Consider the following 21856-nt stretch of genomic DNA (forward strand, 5'->3'; position numbering starts at 1 on the left):
TTTCTTTAGTGTGCCTCAGATTTTAGATAAAGAGGAAAGAACGTTTTGCAAAAGAAAAACAGCCTTTCTGAAAAAAATAAGTGTGTTTGAACTATGTTGAGAGTGAGATGCCTTGTTTGGAAGAGCATTGGGCAGTACATGGTAATAGAACTTGCAAATATTTTTCGTCAGATAAAACAACTCTGAGAGCAAAACTGCAGAAATGTGAGGGGTAGGGTAACTGCAGGGCTGGCTTTGTATAGTTGCGTAAGTATTCCTTCTCAGTTGGTTTGAAATTAAATTCACTCAAATTTACAGCCAGGTGTTCTGCCCACCAGCACTGCACACTCTACATTAATTTGTAGAGTAATCTCTCTGGTTTGTGCAACACCAGCATTAATAAAACATCTGAGTTAATGGTTTTGTTTTAGTTATGTGTGCTAGAAAATAATGTGGTTTGTAGCATCTTTACAAATTCAAAGAAATAAAAACTAAATTTAATTAGAAGAATAAGTATCAGAATATAAAGAGCTGTCAAATCTATTTGCTAAATTACGTATTTTATAATGTCTTCTTTTTTGTGATCATTAATGCTTTTAGAGCTTATCCTGGTCTTAACACACACAAGTAGATATGGAACCTGGCAGCTACAGAAATACTTCTGTAATACATAGTACTAAAAATCGAAATGGGTGTGCACCTTGAAGATGTGGGTGCATGAGAAAATGCAGACATTCAGAAGACATGTCAACTTAAATAAAAATTCACTTAAAGGTTTGAAAGTCAAATTGAAAGTGAAAAATTGATTTGCTTGTACCTAGGAAAAAAAAAGTCCCTTGTAATCAAAAGAATTAGACCAGAATTCTGCAAGGAAACTTCAAATCATTTTTATGGAAATTGTTTACTAATTTTAATGGTTTCATAAAGAGTACAGTTACTTCTAAGAGTAAAAGGCTTTCTTTTTAGGCAGCAGTAGCTGTGTTCATAGTCTGGAGTCTCCCCTCTTCTACTGCAACAGAGTTAAGAACTGGGTTATTGTCCCATTGAGAAATTTATCTTTCTCAAACTGAGAAGTATTTTAGCTGCCCAAATTCCTCTGCCACCTCTTTACTTTTTGTTTTGTCTTGAATTTAATGATAAAATACAATTACTTCTCTTAAGTCTTTAATATTTGACTTTAAATTCTGAAATATTTGACTTTAAATTCTGATAACATGACTCTCCTCTGTTACTCAGGCTTGTAACTTGTTAAGTTTACATCTTCTGTAACCACCTGTGAGGTCATGGCCAGATTGTTCAGTGTTTTCCTCCCTTACCATTCTAAAAGATGGCATTTTTATTTGTACGCATATATTCCTAATTTACGATTATTACTGAGTTTTCCATTCTGTGGGCATACCTGATACTGTATTGACCATTCAGTCCAAAAAAAAAAAAAATAAGGAGAGGAGAGCTGCTAATATACAACTACTTTTTCCCAAATGCACTGCATGGCCTAGTTTCTTATCTTAATATCTAACTCCTTTAACAGTACTGTCTATCTGCTGATCAGCTGGTTTCTTACGGAGTCACTAGTGTTTTGCTAGTGACCGATATCAAGCTTATTGTTTTTTCTTGTGCACCCTTTTTTTTTTTAATATTCTGTAAAGTAATTCAGTAACGATTTCTTGTATTCTTTAAGTTCCTCAAGGTTTTTTGTAACTGTGATGCCTCTGAAAAAAACGTCCTAATGATTATGAGATATGATGTGGAGCAACAGCGCTCCCTCCCAACCCCCAGTACCCTTAGATGATTTATTTTGTGCATTTTTTTATGCTTGCTCACCTTTCTATTGTTATCTGTCCCTTCTTTCACATCTAAACTTCTAAGGACTTAAAATATAGTCTGTTTTTTCATGTTTCTCCCTTGAGAATTTGTGGATGATGATATAAATGCATAATGATGTGTCCTTTCTTATACCGTAACCAAATAGAAAAGCATATAGTGTGCTTTAAACCCCTACAGCAGTTGTATTTAACATAATCAAAGCAAAGCTGATTTAAATACGCACATTTTGAGCAATATTGAAAACCGTAAGGCTGAGACATGTTAGGAGGTTAGAACAAAGTCTAAACCAGGTCTCAATCAAAAGATTATTAATATTCAGACCTGTTGCATTTCCTCGTCTTCCACAGCACCATTAACTTTTCTGCTGCAAGCCCAGAAAGCTGCTGTCTGTTGAAAATAAGTCCCTCTCCCATCATAGCCATGGAATATAGTTTTGGGTGTTTATCTTTTGCTTTGACTACAAGCATGTTTCTGTGCTTAAATAACAGGGGATAGATACCTCTTTTTTTTTTTAATTAATTTAGTTTCATGCATATTTCTGTACTTGTAACTATAGATACAGATAAATTTGACTCAGTGTAGAAGTTAGCAGAAAATTTAGTCTTTATTTACAAGACTGGAACTGTGATTTTAAAATACAAGGATTCTGTAATTCTTTATTGCTGGTTCATTATTGTGTAAAAATATTTTAGATGGCATATTAATTTTTATTGAATTATTTTGATTTTTTTTCTTCAGGTTATTACTAAACTCAAGATTTTAAGACCACTGGAAATAATAATGTCAAACACTGCTTGTGATGTAGGAAACGCAACAAAATTGTTCAGTCTGATAACAGAGCATTTCAAGGTAAGCTCTTAAATTTCATTACGTATTTTAGAGTTCTTGTTGATCGCTTTTATATGATTGTTGATTTGAGAGTTTTCCACAACTTCTAAAACCTTAAATGCAATCAGATTTTGTGTTTCCTATGATTTTTCATGCCTAATTTTCCCATGGTAAAGAATAATCTAAATGCAGCTACAACAGTGCTAGTTCTAATCCTGACAATTAAAAAGATAAGTATATTACTGAATAAACTCGAAAGTTTTGAATTTGTGGCATTGAAGTAATTTGAGCGATACTGAACCTAGGAAAGATTCAGAGATAAAAACCCAAACGTTTTCCTTTGCTGCTTCTTTGTTCTGTCAACCTAATAAATAGATGGGGCTGATATATCACAGAATAGGAAAAAGAGCACTGGCAGCGTAGAAGAGGGCGAGATGAACTAGTGTATGTAACTTACGAACTTACAGAAAAGTGTATGTAACTTATAGAAAAGCCTCAGAACTTTTAAAAAATGGTATTAATTACAACTTGAATTGCTTCCATGTCTATGCTGATGGTGGCTTCTTCGCAAGTCCTCTCTTACTTCCTGACCTTTCTCTTGCATAAATCAGTCGGACATTGCACGCGTTCAGTTACGTTGACCTGCATATCTCTATTCCCTATTTACCGTTGAAGGTTTGATAATGATGCCTTGGGCTTAAACCTTGGCAACAGAAAACTACAGTTTGAATGTGAGCATTGATGCTAGCACGAAAATAACTCTTCCCAAAAATTCATTAATTTTAACCAAATCCAGGTTAAATTCAAAGTCTGGAGTAGCCAGTTCTTGAGAGGAAAAACAATATCCAAGAAAAAGTCTATGTTAATTTGCTCAAAACAGCAGAGTGAGCGTTTTTATATGTACTCATTACCAGAAAGAAGGAAAAATGTGTGACAACAGTGTGGCTTGCCTGTGCTAATAAGCTAGAGTGAATACTTTTATAGTGACAGATTGCTGAATCAGTTGATAGATTTTCTTGGAAATGCTGTCACTGGAAAAATAAAGAAGTATGTCTGATGAAAAATCCTTTGTAACTTTTTAAACTATTTGCTTTTCCCCCCATCTTCACAGAATGTGACTTTTACAACTGTCCAAAGAAAATACTTCAATGAAACAAAGGGTTTGGAATACATGGAACAATTGTGTGCATCTGAATTCAGCACCGTTTTCATGGAGGTTCAATCAAAGTATGTTTAAATTAGGAAAAAGCATACTGTGCCCAGATAAGTTTCCAATAGCTTTGAATGTACTTAGAACACAAATCTGTGGCTCGTTGCAAAAGTTAGAAAATCATAACAGCCGTTCTTTTATTTTGACCTCCAGTGTTTCTGATACATCTAGAAACTTAAATAGAAAGCCCATTACAAATTTTTTTTTTTTTTAGTGTTCACAGCTTTCCCCTTTCTCCTTTTCATTCTTTCCTTAAAGGTACAACTTAACAGCTATGATTGCCTGCCTTTCTGGCCTCAGCAAATGTTTTCCTTGTACGAACAATTTTAGGTAGTGATACTTGGTGGCCTGGGTTTTCATTTCAAGTCACATGTAACTACTGCAATATGTATGTTCACAATACCAGCTGTATAGTGTGGGGTGTCAAGCGTGCAGACGTTTTCACAAATATTTGATTTACATGCATATATGTGCACTGTACGTGCGTAAGTGCATACTTAAAACATACTGGTTTTTCAGTGCTATCAGTTCTAGTAATTGTCAAGCAGAAGTGTGAATGTGATTTCTGTAGTACAGTGCTCAGTTTTCTGGTATTTAAATAGCACTATTCAGCATTCATTAAAGATTATTTCTTTCCAAGGTACTACTGTCTTGCAGCTGCTGCAGCTTTGCTAAAATATGTTGAATTTATTCAAAATTCAGTTTATGCTCCTAAATCACTCAAGGTGCATTTCCAGGGAAGTGAGAAAACAGCTATGATAGATTCATCATCAGCGCAAAATCTTGAACTAGTAATTAATAACAGAGATTCTCGGTAAGAATGCTTAAGTTTACAAATTACGCGTTTTTAAAGTTGTCTTTCACCAGGTTTCCTTGACATTTGTGTCAGAGATGACCATTATGTTTATTTCCGTATGACAGAATTTATATACCATTCAGAGCTTTTAAAAAAAACATATGGACAGAAAAATGCATTACAATTCAGCACAAAATTTCTGGCATAGGAAATTCTACAAGAAAATTGTGGGAAGAGATGATACGTAGTTATATTTACATTGATGTCTCTGTTTTATTCAAACTTATAAATGATGCAAAATTTCACAGATTGTGAAATGGAAGGGGCAACATTTCTGCAAGAAGTTGCTTATGTTGGATTAAAATGACTAGGTTTTATTAATTTTACACAAGATAAACACTCCAGGCTTGAAAGGTTTTTTTTGGTTTTTTTGGTTTTTTTTCTTTTAGCTCTAAGGAGGAATAGTAGCAAACAATGTAATTTCTGTAATGATGGTCACGTGCAGTGAGGTCTTTGATTGCATGGTGGTTCTCTACAATGAGAACAATGCTTGGAGTGCTTCCTTCACCAGGAGTTACTTGCCTTGTAGGCAGAAGAAGCTGCAAGGCTTACCTTCTCAAGGCTGTTACGCTTCTGGCTAGGAAGACTTGGAACTTGCATTTTGCTGCCTGCCAAATTCTGAGATCCACCTCTGTTTAGAAGTCCCCGTTTATATCATCACCGTGATATAAAAAGGGGAGCCTGGAGATTCCTTACTCTCCAAGTATTACCTTGTAAGGACTTTCCATTTGGAGAGATGTCACAGAATCATAGAATGGCTTGGATTGGAAGGGACCTTTAAAGATCATTTAGTTCCAGCCTCCCTGCTGTGGGCAGTGACATATTTGACTAGACCAGTGCCCGGTCCTGTACTTGGGCCACAACAACCCCATGCATCGCTACAGGCTTGGGGAAGTGTGGCTGGAGAGCTGCCCGGCAGAAAAGGACCTGGGGGTTCTAATTGACAAACGGCTGAACATGAGCCAGCAGTGTGCCCAGGTGGCCAAGAAAGCCAATGCCATCCTGCCTTGTATTAGAAATAGTGTGACCAGCAGAAGGAGGGAGGTGATTGTCCCCCTGTACTCAGCACTGGTGAGGCCACACTTTGAGTATTGTGTCCAGTTCTGGGCACCTCAATATGAGAGAGATCTTGAGGTGCTGGAGCGAGTGCAGAGGAGGGCAACAAAGCTGGTGAAGGGCCTGGAGAATAAATCTTATGAGGAGCGATTGAAGGAGCTGGGACTGTTTAGTTTGAGGAAGAGGAGGCTGAGGGGAGACCTCATCACTCTCTACAACTACTTGAAAGGACATTGTAGAGAGGTTGGTGCTGGTCTCTTCTCACAGGTAATTAGTGATAGAACAAGAGGGAGTGGGTTCAAGCTGCAGCAGGGGAGGTTTAGGCTGGACATTAGGAAAAAATTCTTCACAGAAAGAGTGGTCAGACACTGGAATAGGCTGCCCAGGGAGGTGGTGGAGTCACCATCCCTGAATGTGTTTAAGACTCGTTTAGATGTGGTGTTAAGTGATATGGTGTAAGGGAGAACTTTGTAGAGTGGAGTTGATGGTTGGACTCGATGATCCCAAGGGTCTTTTCCAACCTAAATGATTCTATGATTCTATGACCAGTTGTTCTTACCCTTCTACCACTGCTCTTTTTAATTTTTTTTTCTTTTTTCTTTTTTAAAATTTTTGCGGGGATCGTGGAGTACACAGTTAGATCTGTTCTTCACAAGTGGGAGGTAACTATGGGGTTTTTTTTGCTCATCTGTCATACTCTGCCCCCAGTTCCTTGATGGCTCTGTTGCTTCATGTGTAACTGCAGGAGCCAGCCACTCCAAGATTGTTACCCTCAGAGCAACATTTCTCTGAAAGCTGCTCCTACTTCCACAGATGGTTTTGAGGGGAAGGAGATCACAGGAGGAACTGAACAAAACCAAACAGCTTTAAGATTCTCTCATTTTCTTTTTTTTTTTTTTAAGCATTATTACTGCAGAATTTTTGCTGACTCGGTGGCCAGTTTGAGTCAGGTCCCACACAGCTATTTCCATTACATAGACCTTAGCCCTAAAACCTGGTTAGGTCTCTCTGTATCAGATATTAACAGGTAAAAGTTAATAGTAGAGGCACACACCAGAAACACCTAAACCAAGTTCTTGTGCCAGTGTTAATTCTGAAGGGTCTTGTCTCTCTTCATTTACTGTATAGGAAAATGAGCCCTCAGTTGCTTAAAGGTAGGCAGTGTGGTTACTATCCCAACTGTAGAGTTACCCTTAAGTGTTGTCATGAGTTGCATCTTATGGTAAATATGTCCTTAATACAGCTCGTTTTTAATTTCCCCCATTTTTAATTCTCTTGACTGTTGCTTTGCTCTTTTATACCATGGTATTTCAGGAGTTGCTGTACTATCTATTTTCATGTTGTTTTGTATACTTGTATCAGATTTCTTCTTGTTCAAGTTCTGTTTTCAATCAGTGTGTTTATGTGGCCTCACTGTTCTCGTCACCCTTCTTTCAAGCCAATAGTGTTGAAGGCTTCAGGTTTCTAAAACCGTTTAGGTATGTACTAGATGTAAATATTGTAGGCTGTTTACTTTAAAAAGATGCAATCAACCCTTAAGTGTGAGACCCTGGGATGTGTAACATGTAAAAGCCATGAACATGAAAATAATATTTATAAATCATAAGCATGTTACTTTGCTCCTGTACTGACTGTAAGTCCTTTACAAAAATAAAAGCAATGCTTATTTGTCTTGGATTTCTTAAGTATTTTAAATAATTTTCAGAAATGTATTTTAATGAAAATCTTCTGATTAGAATTTGAATTCAGATTATAATGTGTCTCCTTTTGTAGGGTTAATTTGTTTGGATTTAAGCAGTTCAATTGAGAGGAAAAATATGAACTGCACCACTGCAGTATGAATGAAATATTAGTACAAAAAATGAGGAAAATACTAAGTACAAATGCATTTCTGTACTTTGGCAAATGATATAATGAGGGCTAATATTATATTAAATTACATTAAATTACTTGACTTCCTAAACTGCTGTAGTTTGTATAATAGGCAAATAGGGAGGTGCTAAGCATCCCAAAAGCAAGACTCAAGTTTGTAGTTTGTAAAATAAGTTAGTAGTTTGTCAGGTATGTTTGTAATCTTACCTGAAGATGTCACTTGACGTTTACCATCTTTATTTTTGTGAGTGTATTTGTCACATCCATTTTATTTTCAAAGGAATGGTCACACGCTTTTTGGTGTCCTAAACTACACTAAAACTCCAGGTGGAAGTCGAAGACTTAGATCCAATATCCTGGAGCCACTAGTTGATGCCGAAACAATTAACACGAGACTGGACTGTGTTCAGGAGTTACTCCAGGATGAGGAGCTCTTTTTTGGTCTTCAAGCAGGTAGTGGTTTATTTTTTTTAATATATAGTATTATGTTTATTTTTAAACATTTCTTCTAATTTATGAAAGTATGCAGTGTGATTCAATGTGTTTGAAAAGTATATTTTTATGATTTGTCAGGTGACACATAGCGGACACTTAATTTTTTTAAGTAATCTTTATTACGATAGTGATATTTTTCTCAAGTATTTTGCTAAGAAAAGCAAATTTCAATGGTAAAGAGGATAGTCAGTGAGCCAATAGCTTTTTTTGAAGAATTTGAGTTTGTCTCTTTACCTCTGTGGCTAGATACACACTATGTTGGAAGTATACAAGTGTACATAATGTATACATTAAAAACAAATAAAGGCATTGCTGATGTAATACTTGTTGTGTATGTATATTTTTTTTCTGTTGCTTCATAAAACATAGTGGTCTAGACAAATGTAAAAAAAAAATACAATACCAGAGTATAAGTTAGTCCACCTGAAGGTGAATCATATAATTTTAATCTTTATCACAAGAGAAATATGATTCAGTCTAACGAAAAGAATATCGCTGAATTGATATGTATGTACAAGAATCACTACCTGCTTAGGTATAGTAAGTATAGTTGTGACAAAATAATTTAAGTAGCAGCTATTTTTAACCTGTTTTTTTCCCTGGTAGATAATTTGTGAAGATAGAGTGAAAGAAAAAGATTAGCATAAGTATAACTAAATAATTGCGTGCATTTAAAGAAAATAGATTTTATTACAATTTCAGTTCAATGTCTGATCTGTTTACTTTTGTTTTACAGTTATCTCAAAATTCCTGGATACAGAACAACTACTTTCAGTTTTGGTACAAATTCCAAAGCAAGATACAGTATGTTACGAAATACACCTTACACGATCAGTTATCTGGCTATAACATGCAATATATAAATGTGATACCTATAAGTATGCATGATATGATAAGAAAAAGACTGCACCTTAAAAAGACATGGATTAATGTTATCGTAGATTGAGAGTATGTCTTGTTTTACAGCAGTAGGAGATTCTTATAGGAGAATGTTAGAAAAATTTGGCTTTGCTTCAAAATCACATTCATCTTATTTTATGCAAATTGAATGCCAAAAATGTTTACTTTTTCATCACTCCCTATCTTTATTCTTCATAAGTGTACATCCTACTCGACGGCATTAGGATGAGAGAGAGGAATTTTCTTCACATCAGCATAAAAGTAAAAAGCGTATAACAGAAATTTACTCTCTTATTTTTGGAGGTTAATAAAATTTTGTATAGCCTAAGGAAAATGAAGCATCTTTCTTACTAGAAATTAAATAATTTCTTAGTTTTCATGTAATACAATGCAATAGAAATTAGTCTTTATTGCCTGAAAAAATATTTTTAAAAAAAGGTTCTTAAGAACCACTCTGAATTTGCTCAGCTGTGCTTGTAACATAGATAAACTGAAATCCATATTCAGGTCAATTGTGTAAACATACAAAGCCAGAAATGGGAATTACTTACCTGTTAGTTTCCAAGACACAGACATTTTATGAGCTAAGCACAATTTTTTCATGCAGGAATTAAGTGTTTCCTCTGAACAACAACTGTCTGACAGAAAACAATATACTGGCTTGCACAGCATAAGCAGGACCGAATGAGACAGAAGGTTCCCTCACGCTGACTGTTCTCATAAGCAGAGAACCTTACGTCTCAAGCACACAGGGAGATATCTAGGTTATGAATAGCATCTGGAAGTCCCTTCTGAAGTTCTCAACTTCAGCCGCGCTTCTCTGTTAACCTTTGAATGCAAGGAATAAGTAATATATTGGAGAAAGTATTAAGTTTTCTCAGGGTCCTGTCTTTCGGCTTGAAAGAGTGCCCTGCTCTTATCTGTTACCTTAAATCACACATTTTACAAGGCAGATTAAAATGAAGTGCAGATAAATGCATTTATTCATGTAAGTGTAACTAGACAATAAAGCAGTAAATTACATAACAACATATAACAACATAATTCATCTGAAAGACAAGCAATACTTTATCTGCATATGCTAAGACTTCATTCAGCAGGAAGGTATTTTATCCCTTATCCGCTTGACAGTGGCAGCCATGGTTTCAGTGTGCGTGAGTGCCTTATGCCTCGTGTTGTATCCTTTAGAGTGCATTTAGGAACTTGACTGACAGAGAAGGATTCCATCACAGATCACCTTTGGGACAATTACTGAATATACCTTCAGATTCAGGTTCCTTAGAACTCATCTTTCCTCCTCAGGATTTATAGGGAAATTCCATATACAAGTAGGGAAATACAAATGCAAAAGTTTTTGAAGAGCAGTCATTATTGGAAGCAAAATTTTTAAACATTTTTTGAATTTTTTTTCAATTACACGGGCACATGTTTAAGGATATAAACACATTAACCAAAGATAAGTCAAGCAAATCAGGTTATGTTGTGTTTAACAGCATTTATGAAAAGGTCTATGCTAATTAATTATGATGCATAATGTATTCACTTTGAAAGACTTGACAAGCTATGTGGAGCTTGCATAGAGCTGTGTATACAGAGAAGTTTACATGGCTTGGGTTAACAGAGTGTTCTCAATCATTATCAGTGCAGACATATGAAAATATTATCTGCTGGTGGGCGAACTATCACATAGGCAATGTAAAATTTAGGTAAATGTTTACCTAAAGTTATACATCAAGTTGTCAAAGTGAGCTTATAAAGTATTTTAGCAATTTTCATTAAAAGTATAAACCTGTTAAGAGTTAACAGTACTAGGTCTGCTAGTTCTTAAGTACTTTTTTAAACAGGGAGACATACAAACATCTCTGGTATTTGTAAAATTTTTCAACAGGTTAAAGCTGCTGAATCAAAAATAACGAATTTAATCTACCTGAAGCATACTCTAGAACTTGTGGAGCCTCTAAAAGTAACTCTGTCTTTTTTTTTTTTTTTTTTATAGGGTACAGAATGTTTTGTCCTTACTTTTTATACGGTGCAGTTTGTTAAATTTCATAGAATATAAAATAGAGTATCTCGAGTTGGAAGGGAGCAATATGGATCATCAAGTAAAAAAAAAAAAATAGTATTTACTTTATATCTTGCAGAACACGATACTGCCAACAGAGTTTGTTAATCCTTAAGCCAATTGAAAATACGCACTTGAGTTTAATACTTTTAAGAACTGGATTCTTACCATTACCTGAATAATTGATTTGATAACGAATATTTAACTGAAACTCCTGCTCAGATTCCATAAGCTGCTTATGCGACCGTTAATAAACCTCTGTGCATCTAAGAACTTTCAGTCCTTTAAAAGGGCTACAAAAAGAAGTAACTGTTCATGTCCATATTTTAATCTTCAACAGGCTGCTTTAAGAAGCTGTAACACACCTCTGCTAAAAGCTTATTACAGTTCTCTTGAAGATACAAGGTATTTATCATAATACTTTAGCTAGTATGTTAGAAACTCTCATCTTTCTTAACAATGTAAGATTAAAGATGTTGCATCTTTGTAGTTAGAAGTATAGCTCAATTCTTTTGCCTAAAAGCTGATTTTAATTGTCAAATTCAAATTTTCAACTAAAAAACAAATACAGGGGAAAAAAAGCAAAACAAAGTTAGCTATAATACTGCAATTGTTGATGAACTGTAGTCCATTAGAAATAATTCTGAAAAGACAGGAGTAGTGGTTTCCTAGAGTCCCCATAGTAATGCAAAAATCAGCTGTTGCCTGTATATTTGAAAAATAATTTATATCCCCCAACGGTTTGAATCGTGTCTTTGGTTGGATTTCGGTATAGTCATACTGCATTCTGAGGCAAAAATAGACATGAAATTTAGTGTTTGTGTTTAACAGTAGGTAATTTGCTTCTGTTATTTGTAATACTTGTAGTCTTGGGATGATACTGCAAATAAAAATCATAAAGTATCATGTAGCTAATTAGAAATACAACTACTATTGCAGATTTGGAATTATACTTGAGAAGATTACAACTGTCATTAATGATGATACAAGGTACACAAAAGGATGTCTGAGTATGAGGACCCAGAAATGCTATGCTGTTAAGCCTAACATCAATGAATTCCTTGACATAGCTCGCAGAACATACACAGAAATTGTTGATGACATAGCAGGTATTTCTAAACCAAGACTTTTATTTATTTGGAGTTCCAAGTACATCGCACCTGGCATTTAGAAGCCGTGTAATTGTGTGTATTGTAATCTTCTCATATGTAAAAAGTGTTTGGTATTAGTATACTTTTGAGATACACATTGAGATTCTCCTTTTGTAGATAAAACCTCAGTTTTATTTTAATGAAGTTGACGGTTATATTGTGATTCCTGTAATTAAAACTGTTGCTCCTTATCCTCTAAAAGTACAAAAAAGCTAAAGTAACATAACAGAATTATTCCAGCTAAAACATTCTGCATGAAACATGAGTCTTTGTTTTAGCTTCTTGAATTTAAATATCATAAAATCATAGAATGGTTTGGGTTAGAAGGGACCTTAAAGATCCAATCTTAGTTCCAACTCCCTGCCCTGGGCAGGGACACCTCCCACTAGACCAGGTTTCTTCAAGCCCTGTCCAGCCTGGCCTTGAACCCCTCCAGGGATGGGGCAGCCACAGCTTCTCTGGGCAACCTGTTCCAGTGCCTCACCACCCTCAGAGCGAAGAAAACTTTCCGAGTTCCTTGTTCTTTATGTTTTAAGCAGTCTTGATCTATCTGTGGACTACTTTGTAGCCAAGCTATTAAGAGTTGGAAAATACAAATGAAAGGGATTTTAGCATAATGTCTGTTACTGTGCTTTAGTAGCCTTCCTGTTTATCATTAAGTCAATATAGGTGAAAAAAAAAATATCTTCTGGAGTGGTTCTCCTTTTTTTAGTGTAAAATGTTGATTTCTTGCTAAAGCACCATTTTCTTAGTTTACTATGTAATTGGAAACTTAAAAGAGCATCAGAAGCTTTAGCATCTGTCATATGTTGTGAGCTTCCTGTTTCCTTCTAGTCTTACATTCTACATTCTTATATTCTACAGTGAAAAGTACAGACGCTATTGTTGTTTTAGTTATTTCCTAAACCTTCCAAAATTTGGTAGCTGCTAGCATTCCAGAAGGTGTGAACAGATGTGTTCCCCTTAGTTGTTTTCACTGTAGCCCACATACTTGCAGAAAGGCTTCTTCTCTCTTTTCTTCTTTACTGGATTAAACTCTTAAGTGACTCCAAGACTGAAATACATGTTGTCTACATGAACATCTGTAAGGCCTGTGATATGCCGTTGCAGTCAATGGCTCACTGTCCCAGGTGGAAACCAGTAAAACGTGGTGTCCCTCAAGAGTCTGTGTTAGGACCAATACTATTTAATATCTTCATCAATGACACAGACAGTGGGATTGAGTGCACCCTGAGCGTGTTTGAAGACACCAAGCTGAGTGGTGCAGTTGATTTTCTAGATGGAAGGGATGCTATCCAGAGGAACCTTGACAGGCTTGAGGAGTGGGCCTATGCGAACCTCTTGAAGTCCAGCAAGGCCAAGTGCAAGGCCCCGCATTTTGGTCAGGGTGACCCCCAGTATCAATATAGGCTGAGGGAGGAATGGCTTGCAGAGGTGGCCTTGGAGATACTGGTGGTTGAAGAGTTTGACATGAGCTGGTAATAGGTCATCGCAGCCCAGAAAGCCAATTGTATCCTGGCCTACATCAAAAGAAGCGTAGCCAGCAGGTGAAGGGAAGTGATTATTCCCCTCTGTTCTGCTCTGGTGAGACCCCACCTGGAGTACTGCATCCATCTCTGGGTTCCACAGCACAAGAAAGGCATGGGCCTGTTAGACCAGGTCCAGAGGAAGGCCACAAAACTGGTCAGAGAGCTGGAACACATCTCCAGTGATGAAAGGCTGAGAAAGTTGGGGTTGTTCAGCCTGGAGAAGAGAAAGCTCTGGGAGCCTTTCAATAAATAAAGGGGGCTTAAGGAGGGAGAAAGACTTTTTTTTTTTTTTTTTTTTTTTTGACCAGGGCCTGTATTGACATGTCAAGGGGCAATGGTTTTAAACTGAAAGAGGTTTAGATTCGACTTAAGGAAGAAATTTTTAATGATGAGGGTGGTGAGATATTGAAACAGGTTTCCCAGAGAAGTTGTGGATGCCCCATCATTGGAAGTGTTCAAGGTCAGGTTGGATGTGGCTTAGAGCAATCTGATCTAGCGAAAGATGTCCCTGCCTGTGGCAGGGGGATTGGGCTAGGTGATCTTTACAGGTCCCTTCCAACCCAAACCATTCTATGATTCTATATACAGAATGTCCCAAGTTGCTAGTCTATGTCATGAGTGGTTGGAACACGAGAGTGGGCAAGCTAAGAGCAATGAGCAGCAGGGAAACACCACTAAGTAACACCATCCTTTCTTCTTACAGGAATACCACATTGTTACAGTCTTTGCAGTATTCAGAGTTCCCATGATCTTACAGTACATATTCTTCTAACAGTTTCCTGCATACGGTATCTTTTCAGCTAGGAACAAGATGGGTCTAAGGGGGATATTACAAATGTAAAGCATTACCCTCAGCCTGGGGAAGGAAGATTGCTTAGAATCATGAACTGGTTAAAAACAGAGTCCCTAGCCTACAGTTCATATTCTGTCTATGGAGTAGACACTGATGCTGAGTGCTTGAGCAGACTTCCCCTTCCCTAGTTAGGCCCACCTGGGAGTTGGTCAAATGCATGAACTGTCTAAAGAACACATGAATTGATCTGATTCTCCGCTGGATTTTTTTTCCCCAATGGCCTTATGCAGCCAGATTTATTACATTAATATGTTACTTAAGTAACTCTCTGGAGACCCACCTCTAAGGGCTCTTGTCATTTTACTTACCTGACACATTCAACACCTATAAATCACATTAACTATGCAACTTAGTACCAACACAAACCTATGTTATTTGTGTATGCACATGAACGTATATAATTTAGGTCAAATCTTTATTTGTGGTACGTAGGTATGATAACACAACTTGCAGAAAAGTACAACCTACCAATGAAAACAAGTTTCAGCTCTACACGTGGGTTTTTTATCCAGATGAATGTTGATTGTTCAACATTACCCAATGGCCAACTTCCTTCAGAATTTACAAAGGTATCTATACTAGATAGGGTTTTTCATAATATGTTTGTATACCGAATGTATATAAAATGTATAATACATTAATAAAGTACATATTACATAGCAATTTAAGCAACAGTGAAAATAATTTCAGTGAATATATCTAGAAGTAAATGAAGGTATAACTGGTATGTTTTCATAGCTGCCCTATTTCTGGTTATAATTAATATATTCAGAAATGTGCAATTACATGCAATTATGTTGTGTGTATGCTGATAACTGCATTCTCTTATATGGATTTTTCATAAAAATGTATATGGGAAAAATGAAACCGGGCATTATTTTTTCCGCTTTTTTTCCTTGATTGTTCCCAGTTTGCTTTTTAGAAACTATTTTTGTTTCTGATAACATGGCAAGTTCTTATTGTTGGTTTGAATTCCCTGTAGATCACTAAAATGAAAAACACATACAGCTTCACTTCAGCAGATTTAATAAAAATGAATGAAAGATGTCAGGAGTCCCTGAGAGAGATATATCACATGACCTACTTGTAAGACCATTAAAACTAATATTTGCTAAGTACATTTATTTTCTCCAATTTACAGCTAATTACACATTTTCTTAAAGCTGTCTTTCTGTTAAGTGGCTACTTACAGAAATAGTCCAAAGCAACACTGATCCAGTGTACTTCCTGAGACAAAAAAAACCTACAAACTGTATATTGTATTAAATGTGATTACAAATATATAGGCATTTATTAATAAGGGTGGCCATCATATTTATTAAATTTTTATGGGTGAATTACACAAAATGACCGAATGAATGCATTCGTTTTGTAATGCAGAATCTTTACTTTTAATCAGTTCCTTGCATTTACAGTAAACTGTCTTTTTCTGTATTTTGTCCTTACTGCATGTCACGTTGCTCTGCTATTTCAGAAGAGTTGCTAAGTGTAATGTTGCATGTCAGTTTTAAGGAAATTCTTTCTAGAAACCATGTGGGGTTTTTATTAACATGAAGGCCTAAGGGAATTAGAGTTGTATTTGACATGTTAATAAAAGATACTTGATTCCATAGCTATATTTTTGGTTCATTCTCTTTGTGAAGCTTTCTTAATGAGGTGTTGGTATTTGATCTATGTGTCTGATATCAGAATTTGATCTGAGATGATGGTATAAGATCTTAATTTCCTTTGAAGAAATTTATACATTTGCTTGCACCTGGCAGAGGTGATTGCATTTTATGAGTAACCTGCTATCCTAATGTATGCCACGTGTACATTCTTAACTTGCTTTATTTCTGTAACTTGTATAGAGTGCCAGTATGTACTATTTAACAACTAAATCAGTGTCTTATTTCAGAATAGTGTGTAAACTACTGAATGAGATTTATGAACACATTCATTGCCTTTACAAGCTGTCTGACATTGTGTCAATGCTGGATATGCTGCTTTCATTTGCCCATGCCTGCACTCTTTCTGATTATGGTAAGTTTCTTCTTTGATTCTGGCGTGGGCCAGATAAAGACCCTCCTGTTGGAGAATATCCAGGCTGTTTTGTCTGGTTCTCCAATTGTTAAGACAACGTCATTTATTTTTCTGGGTCTTAATAGGCTCTAGGTTAGTGTCTCTGGTCTGTCCTTGCCAGTTTTGTGCTGATGTTCTTTTTGTTTCCATTCATTGAAATTACATTCTGCTATTTAGCTGCTGTAAGCCTTCACAGCCAGTCTTTTCAAGATATCCAGTGTGAGCATATTCTATTCAAAAGCACGAAGTCTGTAAACATTCTGAGCTTACACTTCTGTTCTGAAAGGGCACAAGATAATATAAGCAGATCAACATTAATTATATACTGTAAAATTAAAATATGTGGCTACCTTTGTTTATCTGCCTCAATTTCTGTAGCATTTTTAGACATTTCTGGAAGTACAGTTTTCTAAGGAATCCGGGATCATGTGCTTACCTGCGTATTGTTCATCCTGCTTCTGTAGCCTAGTTCTGCAGTGTACAAATCGAGTGCGTTGTCTTACATTAATGCTGACCTGAGATACTTACCTACAGTACAATATGGTGTAGATACTAATTCAGGTCTGGAGGCCATCTCAGGAGATGTACGAGATCATCATTACTGATTCTGCTATGTAATTTCCAGTTTGTGAGCAGGATCTGTTTACTTTGCAGTGTGGGCTGAGAATCTTCACGTGCTGATGATTCCAGTCACAGCACGTGAATTCATATGTAACTGAACAGTAGCTGATACACTTGAGGCATCACAGCCTTTTCCTGCCACATGAATCAGAGCACAGGTTTTCTTCAGCAGTAATAGTAAGACCAAAGCCACTTAGCTTTTTCCATAAATCTACACCTGCAGTTTGCACTGCCAGGCATGAATGTGTATCCACCAAAATAAATGGACTGTCACTGTAGCTTTCAGTCCCCTTTGACACTTGACTTTCTCATCTAAATCACTAAATGACTAAAATCCACACCAGGTATTAGAGTTCCCCAATGATTAAACTTGAAAAACCATTCTGGCGCTTCTTTCTTGAAGGCTGCTCCATTTAAACAGACCACCAAATTTAACAATGCTTCCTTGTTAGCCTGAGGTGCTGCCATTGAGGTAGACAAAGAGGAGCCATATGGAAAAGGTTCAGAAAAGAACTGTGTTTTGACAGAATACATATAGATAGTCCCAGTATCAAATGGATCTGGGTAGGCATAGTATACAGTCAAATAATCAATATGATAAAATATAACCAAAATAGAAGAAATGATACTTCCTTGTTTCCAGTGCTTATGTAATAAGATGTATATGCAGTAGTAACAGAGTTCAGGACCCCTGTACTTTATATGCTCATAGCAGTATAAAAATAAATTGTTAAAAATGTATTAGCTATGAAACTGGCTTTCAGGTTTTCTGCTTTAATTACTTTTCAAGTTTTGCTCTTTGTATTTTTCTTTATTACTGGAGTCCAACCCTACTTACTACAGAACACAAACACAAAATTTTAATTTAGAAATTAAGTGTGAGTTATGGGATTCTTTTTGTAGCAATTAATCATGAAGACTTGCATGACAATCAGAATCTATATCTGAAAGTGGCTGGTAGTTCTCCTCAAGTGCTGGATGTTAGTCTTGCTCAATATAGGAAAGTAAAAATCGTGGAATCAGCACCACAGAGTTTGACTTCTGCTCTGCAAAAATTACTTTATTTCAAAATGCACCAGTGAAGGTTTCTGCGCTAACTTTGCAATGTTCTATATCCTTTTTCTCATTTAGTTCGTCCAGAATTTACGGATACTTTAGCAATCAAGCAGGGATGGCATCCCATTCTTGAAAAGATAGCTATGGAAAAACCTGTGTCTAACAACACGTATCTGACAGAGGGTAACAATTTTGTCATTATTACAGGACCAAATATGAGTGGAAAATCAACATACCTAAAACAGATTGCTCTCTGTCAAATTATGGCACAGATTGGTGAGTAAGAGTGTACCATATTAGTAATCTTCTGCAGCACGTTTATTGTTTTCTAGTTAAAAATATTTATGAAGTTGAATGATTTGGCTTCTAGAATAAGATTCTATCTACATAGTAACAGGTAACTGTTAGTCTGTTTGCTCCTACTATCTCTTGTTTTGCTGACCGAGGCCACTGCGAGGTTTTGGGTCTGCCATTGGAAACTTAGGGGACCCCATCTGTGTACCTGGAAGCTTCTCCAATCTGTCTTTAGGAGAAGCACTGCTGTATTCTTTAATTCTTTGGAGCACCTTAAGCCAATCTATCACCTTATACTACATTGATAGTGACTGTCCTTGAAGTCGGGCTATGTGTGTGTGAATTTGAGCATACCTCACTTATGTAGAGAAACATGCTTGCAGACAAGTAAAATTAATAGATAAATAATCATCTACCTCAAATAAAAGTAGTAAAAATACTACAGGGTTCTATCACTAAAATTAGAAAAGTAAAAAAACTATTTGTAAAGTCTGTGACTCGTCCCTGAACTCAGGAATTCCTCGTGATTTTTACTTAAAGGTATGGCTGGTAGCACAGGAGAAAGACCTTAATAGGCTGACACTACCTCTTACTAGAATTAAAGTATTTAGCAATGGGGAATAGAATGTTTGTGGGTCCAGTCCCCAACAACTGAAAGTTCTTCTGGAATTGCTCTCAAAAACATGAGTCTAATATGAATAAAGGAGGACAGTAAAGCCCATTGGCAGGTTTCCTGCCCTTCTCTATTCAATAAGAGATTGTAGGCATTTTTTTTTGTGTGTGTGTGTATGGTTGGACTCGATGATCTCAAAGGTTCTTTCCAACCATGAAGATTCTATGATTCTATGATAAAACTAATAATCCTCAAAGTCTGATAAAGGCAATACAATCTTGTTTTAAGAATCTTTGGGATTAGTAAATCAATGGCTTCAGAAATGTAAATTAATCCTAGTGTTTATTCTTACTTTTTCATCTCTTTAGACTGACACACAGCTTCAGGCATATGATTTCTTAAGGTTTTATTGATAAGCTTCTTTAATTACGGTATTTATATAGTTTTTTTTCTTATAAAGTAGAACATAATCTTATGAAACTTTATAGAATGAGATGCATTCTCTACAGTGCATAAAGACCAAGTGTAACATTTTTTTTTTTTTTTCCCCAAATTGGCATTTGTCACACTGGTATGAGAAAACTCATATTTTACTTGTTTTGTAGGTTCTTATGTCCCAGCAGAGTATTGTTCTTTTCGAATTGCAGAGCAAATTTTTACCAGAATAGGTATGGATGATGATATAGAAACAAATGCATCAACATTCATGAAGGAAATGAAAGAGGTATTAAAAATAGGCCATACAGGGTCCAAGGCCCATTTTTATTCTTAAGCTAATAGAAACTGTGCAGGTATCTTTCTACTGAAAGAGCGTACTTTGAAAAGTAGTCAAAAATTCAGCCTTCATCTGTGACCTTGATGATGAATCCCAGAAAACCAGGTATATCTTAAATAAAAAGATACCCCAATATGAGTAAAAATCAGTGCTCTGTTGGAAGGTAGTTTCAATGTTTTGTTATTTCTTAGACCTTAAATAATTATTTGTAGGAGCCTAAGCCCTCTCAATTCTCGCTACCAAACCGATATGACTTTGAGGGAAAGTGATATGTTCAATGGAAAAGAGAAGGAGTGCTGAGTATCAGTCTTTGCTTGATTAGAATTGACAGCTGTTTGAAAGCTGTGAAAAGGTATAATTTATGGATCTGACAAGGTTTTTTAAAATTTCTGCAGTAAATTTAATGTGAGTAACACAAAGTATTCCTATTAGCAGCAGTATTCCTATTAGGGTTTTTAAAAAATGAGTTTATACGAATGATAACACATTACATATTTCCCTAGATAACATACATCATGCAAAATGCTAATGACAAATCACTCATCATAATTGACGAACTTGGCAGAGGTACCAGTGCTGAAGAAGGTATTGGCATTTGTTATGCTGCCTGTGAATATCTCTTGAATTTAAAGGTAATTCTGTTTTGAAAAAAATTTAAACCTAATAATTATTTTGCCATGCTGAAAGTAAATATAGTATTTTCTCATAATTTAAGTTCAGTTTTGTAGAGATTTCTTGCCTAAATATGATATTTTTCATAACTGGTGAATTGGAGGAATTACAGTGATAGAGAAAAAATGCTGACATAAACGGCACTTCTGTTCACTGGTTGGTGTGGTTTAACCCCAGCAGGCAGCCAAGGCCCACCCAGCCGCTCGCTCTCTCTCCCCCTGTGGGATGGAGGAGAGAATCAGAAGGGTAAAAGTGTAAAAACGTGTGGGCTGAGATAAAGACAGTTTTGTAGGTAAAGCAAAACAAGGGATTCATTCACCGCCCCCCATCGGAGGCAGGTGCTCAGCCATCCCCAGGAAGGCTGGGCTCCATCACGTGAGATGGTGATTTGGGAAGACAAACGCAGTAACTCTGAATGTCCCTCCTTTCTCCTTTTTCTCCGCAGCTTTTATTGCTGCGTCATATGGTGTGGGACATCCCTTTGGTCAGTTGGGGTCAGCTGTGTCCCCTCCCAGCTCCTTGTGCCCCCCCAGCCCATCGCTGGCGGGGTGGGTGAGGAGCAGAAAAGGCCTCGAGGCTGTGCAAGCCCTGCTCAGGGCTAAAGCATCAGTGTGTTATCAACGCTGTTGTAGCACATTCCAAAACATAGCCCCGTACCACCTACTACGAAGAAAATTAACTGTCTCACAGCCAAAACCAGTACACTGGTCACCATCTCTTTCCAACTTGCTCGTAAGCTTGCATTTCTGTCTAGAAAGAAAATAATCCATTCTCTTTAGTTTCACTTAGTACAGCTTTGTTTGCCTGAATGTTAAAGGTGAACCTCTTTACTTGGCTGTTACCTTTCTAAAGTACAGTGGTAGTTCTGCACAACTTATGAATTGGTCACAGAGGTTAGAGGCTTGTTTAGAAAAGTGGAAGATGGTTTCAGATGGGTTGAAAGTTTCACTTCTACTACTAGTTATATGATCAGCCTCAGGTTGTTGTCAGTTTCTTGAAATAAGTGTGTAGGTGTTCAGTTTCTCATCAGAGTTTATTCAGAGTACTTTTGTGGTGTAGTTTGGTTCAAAAAGCTCAGATATTTTCTGTAGCTTCTACTTTTGGCAAAACATTCCTAGAGAATATTAAGGCAACCATTTGACAATC

General features: G+C 36.4%; 1 protein-coding gene across 1 annotated transcript in view; it reads left to right on the forward strand.

Moving 5' to 3' along the window:
- Nucleotides 1–21856, forward strand: part of MSH4 (mutS homolog 4) — a 32514-nt gene that overhangs the window by 7344 nt on the left and 3314 nt on the right. Inside the window, exons 4-17 of the mRNA XM_054210794.1 lie at nucleotides 2545–2655; nucleotides 3746–3861; nucleotides 4485–4658; nucleotides 7909–8081; nucleotides 8860–8927; nucleotides 10912–10986; nucleotides 11426–11490; nucleotides 12025–12194; nucleotides 15051–15187; nucleotides 15601–15704; nucleotides 16516–16640; nucleotides 18432–18632; nucleotides 19869–19987; nucleotides 20542–20670. Of these exons, the coding sequence (XP_054066769.1) occupies nucleotides 2545–2655; nucleotides 3746–3861; nucleotides 4485–4658; nucleotides 7909–8081; nucleotides 8860–8927; nucleotides 10912–10986; nucleotides 11426–11490; nucleotides 12025–12194; nucleotides 15051–15187; nucleotides 15601–15704; nucleotides 16516–16640; nucleotides 18432–18632; nucleotides 19869–19987; nucleotides 20542–20670 (1767 nt within the window). The remainder of the gene's footprint in view (nucleotides 1–2544; nucleotides 2656–3745; nucleotides 3862–4484; nucleotides 4659–7908; nucleotides 8082–8859; nucleotides 8928–10911; nucleotides 10987–11425; nucleotides 11491–12024; nucleotides 12195–15050; nucleotides 15188–15600; nucleotides 15705–16515; nucleotides 16641–18431; nucleotides 18633–19868; nucleotides 19988–20541; nucleotides 20671–21856) is intronic.

Source organism: Rissa tridactyla, chromosome 8, assembly GCF_028500815.1.
Source record: "Rissa tridactyla isolate bRisTri1 chromosome 8, bRisTri1.patW.cur.20221130, whole genome shotgun sequence".
Taxonomy (NCBI): Eukaryota; Metazoa; Chordata; class Aves; order Charadriiformes; family Laridae; genus Rissa; species Rissa tridactyla.